At 55.8% G+C, this 2,800-nt stretch overlaps 1 protein-coding gene across 1 annotated transcript in view; it reads right to left on the minus strand.

The window, feature by feature from the left end:
- Positions 1–2,437, minus strand: part of LIN28B (lin-28 homolog B) — an 84,507-nt gene extending 82,070 nt beyond the window's left edge. Inside the window, 1 exon segment of the mRNA XM_030448060.1 lies at positions 2,404–2,437. Coding sequence (XP_030303920.1) covers positions 2,404–2,437 — 34 coding nt within the window.
- Between the last annotated feature and the right edge of the window lie 363 nt (positions 2,438–2,800).

The following is a 2,800-nucleotide window of genomic DNA, read 5'->3' on the forward strand; positions in this document are numbered from 1 at the left end:
GAAAAAAAAAAACATGAAAAAAAAAAGCCAAAAAAAAAAAAAAAAAAAAAAAAAAAAAAAAAAAAAAAGCCAAGCAAATGACCGAGCCGCCTGCATTTGAAGCAAAACGCGTGTTTTACACTTGAAAGCAGAGCTGGGGGTGCTGTCACGACTTCCCCATTTCAAAGCACAACCAACATTTACCCGCCGACGGGCGGGCAGGAAAAGCAGGAACGGCGCCGGAGAGCCCCTACCACCTCCCCCTCCCCCGACTCTTCTTCACTTCTAGGGGGTTATTTGCTTAACGCCGCAACCGCAGCCGCCCCCACGCACGATAGCGCTGGCCCACGCCACGCGTGCCGCTCCCGCTGATGTTTGCCTGAATAAGCCGCCCGTCGCGTTTCTTCCACGGTTTCTATCGAAACCGGCTCTTCCTAACGCGGGGAGACGGGGAGGGCTTTCCGGCCGCTGCCTCAGGGCAGAGACCCTTGGCCTGGAGGTCTCTCCCGGTGCTAAGCTCTTCCCGCCAAAACCCTCTCACCTACTTCGGCCGCCAAAACCTCTTTCCCTTTCCGCTGCCCTGAAGGGCCCGGGGTGGGGGAAGAATGCGGGGTTTGCCAGTGCCATGCGGGGTTTCCTTTCGGCAGCGGCCGTGTGGCCCCGGGAGGAGGGGACCGTTTCCAGCCACCGGGAGTGAAGGGAATCGGCGCCCAACGGCGGGGAAGGGCGGGGGTTTGTCCCCGCAAACCCACAACCCCTTGGGCTTTATTACCCTTTATTATCGGCTTGTTACTTAAAAATATTTATTTAACAAAACACAAGTCCGACCCAGCTGCGCGCTGCCCCTGTGACTAGGGACGATGAGGGACGGGACTTGCCCGACGTGTGGGGTATTAAGTTACTGGCTGGATAACGGGTTGGGAAGCCCCCGCCGCCAAAGGGCTTCCCCAGCGCTCCTCGGCCATCACGCCTGAGGGGTAGGCGGCCGCCTCCGCCACCCCTGCGGACACGCAGGACTCCCCGCAACCCGCCTCTGCCGTCGTGACAGAGACGGGGCGGCCCTCGCTGACGATCGCGCCGCGGTTTGCAAGCGCCGCTATTATAATTGACGGCCGGAGAGTGGCATTGAACACGCGCTTGACTGACATTTTCTCTTGAAATGGAACCCGCCGGCTCTCGGTGACGCGCAGCCCTCTCCTGCGGTCCACCCTGCTTTCTGTGGATTATTGCCGAATTTGTAAAACGCTGGAAGTTGCTTTAATCCCGCGCGTGATCCGAGGGCAGGAGGAGGAGGAGGCGGGAGGCGCCCACTCGGAGAGCTCTGCCGCAGGATGTGGTCTCACGTACATGAACAGTCTCTTAGCTGTGGATTTGCAACCGATAGCGACCTCTTCCCTGTCCGGTTTTAAAGAGGCTCTACCCAGTTTGTCTGGACTAAAACCCCGCAGGGAAGAGCGGCCCTCGCAGAAGGACCGTCTGCCCACCACTGCCCGTCCGCAGTAACCGCGCAGGTGCAGGACGATGACCGGGCGGCTCTGCGCCTCAGGCGCTTTGGCCCCAGCCCCGCACCTCGGGTCTGCCGCACCCGGGACTTGGTGTGCGTTTTCCGACGGGGTGCATCTTCCCAGCCGGGCAGCCGCCCTTGCCCTCCTCGCCCTCTGCAGGGCGGCCAGCGCCAGCCTGGCGGTGATACGGGCAGCCCCCGCACACAGGTAAAACCTGACCCCTTCCAGCACCAGCCCCGGGCTATTAAGTCCCGCAACAAGCGCTGCCCACGGCCCGGATGTCATCCATGTGTGTGCGGGGTAAGCGCTCCCCCTCCCCAGGGAGGCAGCGCCCTCGGGGGTCGGCTCCGCGCCCCCTGCCCTCCGTTCCGCGCATGCGCCGCGGGCGGGCACCGAGGGGGCGCCCGGGAGGGGAAGGGCCGGGCCGCTGTCACCGCGGGAGGCTGGGACGGGCGGTACCGCTGCGGGTTTGGCTGCCTGGGAGAGAACTGGAGTCGCGATAAGAGAGTGCACACCCAGCGTTCTACTTTGCCAGAAGTATGGAAATGACTCGAGGAATTAAAATTTTAGTCAGCGGCTGAGATGCGTACGGACATCGGTACGTACGCTGCAGCGGAAGTCCGGAAGCGTTCTTCCAGATGTTTGGGCTCATAAAGCTTACAACAGGTATCTGACGGTGGGTTACTGTAAATAAACTTCCCTTATATAATGGTTTATTTGTTGTACAGATGCAGAACACTCAAACTACATCAAGCAAGAACTCTGAAGCTTGTACACAAAAAAATATCCCCCCCTCCCCCAAAGTAATGATAATAATAATGAAAAAAAGTTTATGGGAATCAGTGCGACACAGGTGCTGCAGTACCTTAGTTTTACAGATACAAAGTCAGCCATGTAAGACGCTATAGAGAAGACTGACCTGAGCCTGAGGAGACCTTCTTGAATGACCTCATCATCTTCTCAGGAACCTAAAATCAGAGAGCTGGAGTCAGTACTGTGTACACTGTACCAGAGTACCATATTTAATTACCTCTTCTTCAGTTTAATGGCTCGTTAGAAGGCCATAAAATGCATTGACCTGTAAACTTATAAACTGTTTGAGACTTACCTCGCTCATCAGAACCACAATGAGACAACCAAGACACGAGATAAAAATCAGCTGCTTTTTTTATTTTTCAAGCTTCCACAAAAGCATTGCCCCTTTCATTGGTTTCTTATGAAAGCTATGTAGTTGATGACAAGATGAAAAAGACACAGATTTGCAGGATATTGGAGGGTGTTTGTTTCCTTTATCAATATTTAATTGCAATAGGTAA

The sequence above is a fragment of the Calypte anna genome, chromosome 3 (assembly GCF_003957555.1).
Source record: "Calypte anna isolate BGI_N300 chromosome 3, bCalAnn1_v1.p, whole genome shotgun sequence".
Taxonomy (NCBI): domain Eukaryota; kingdom Metazoa; phylum Chordata; class Aves; order Apodiformes; family Trochilidae; genus Calypte; species Calypte anna.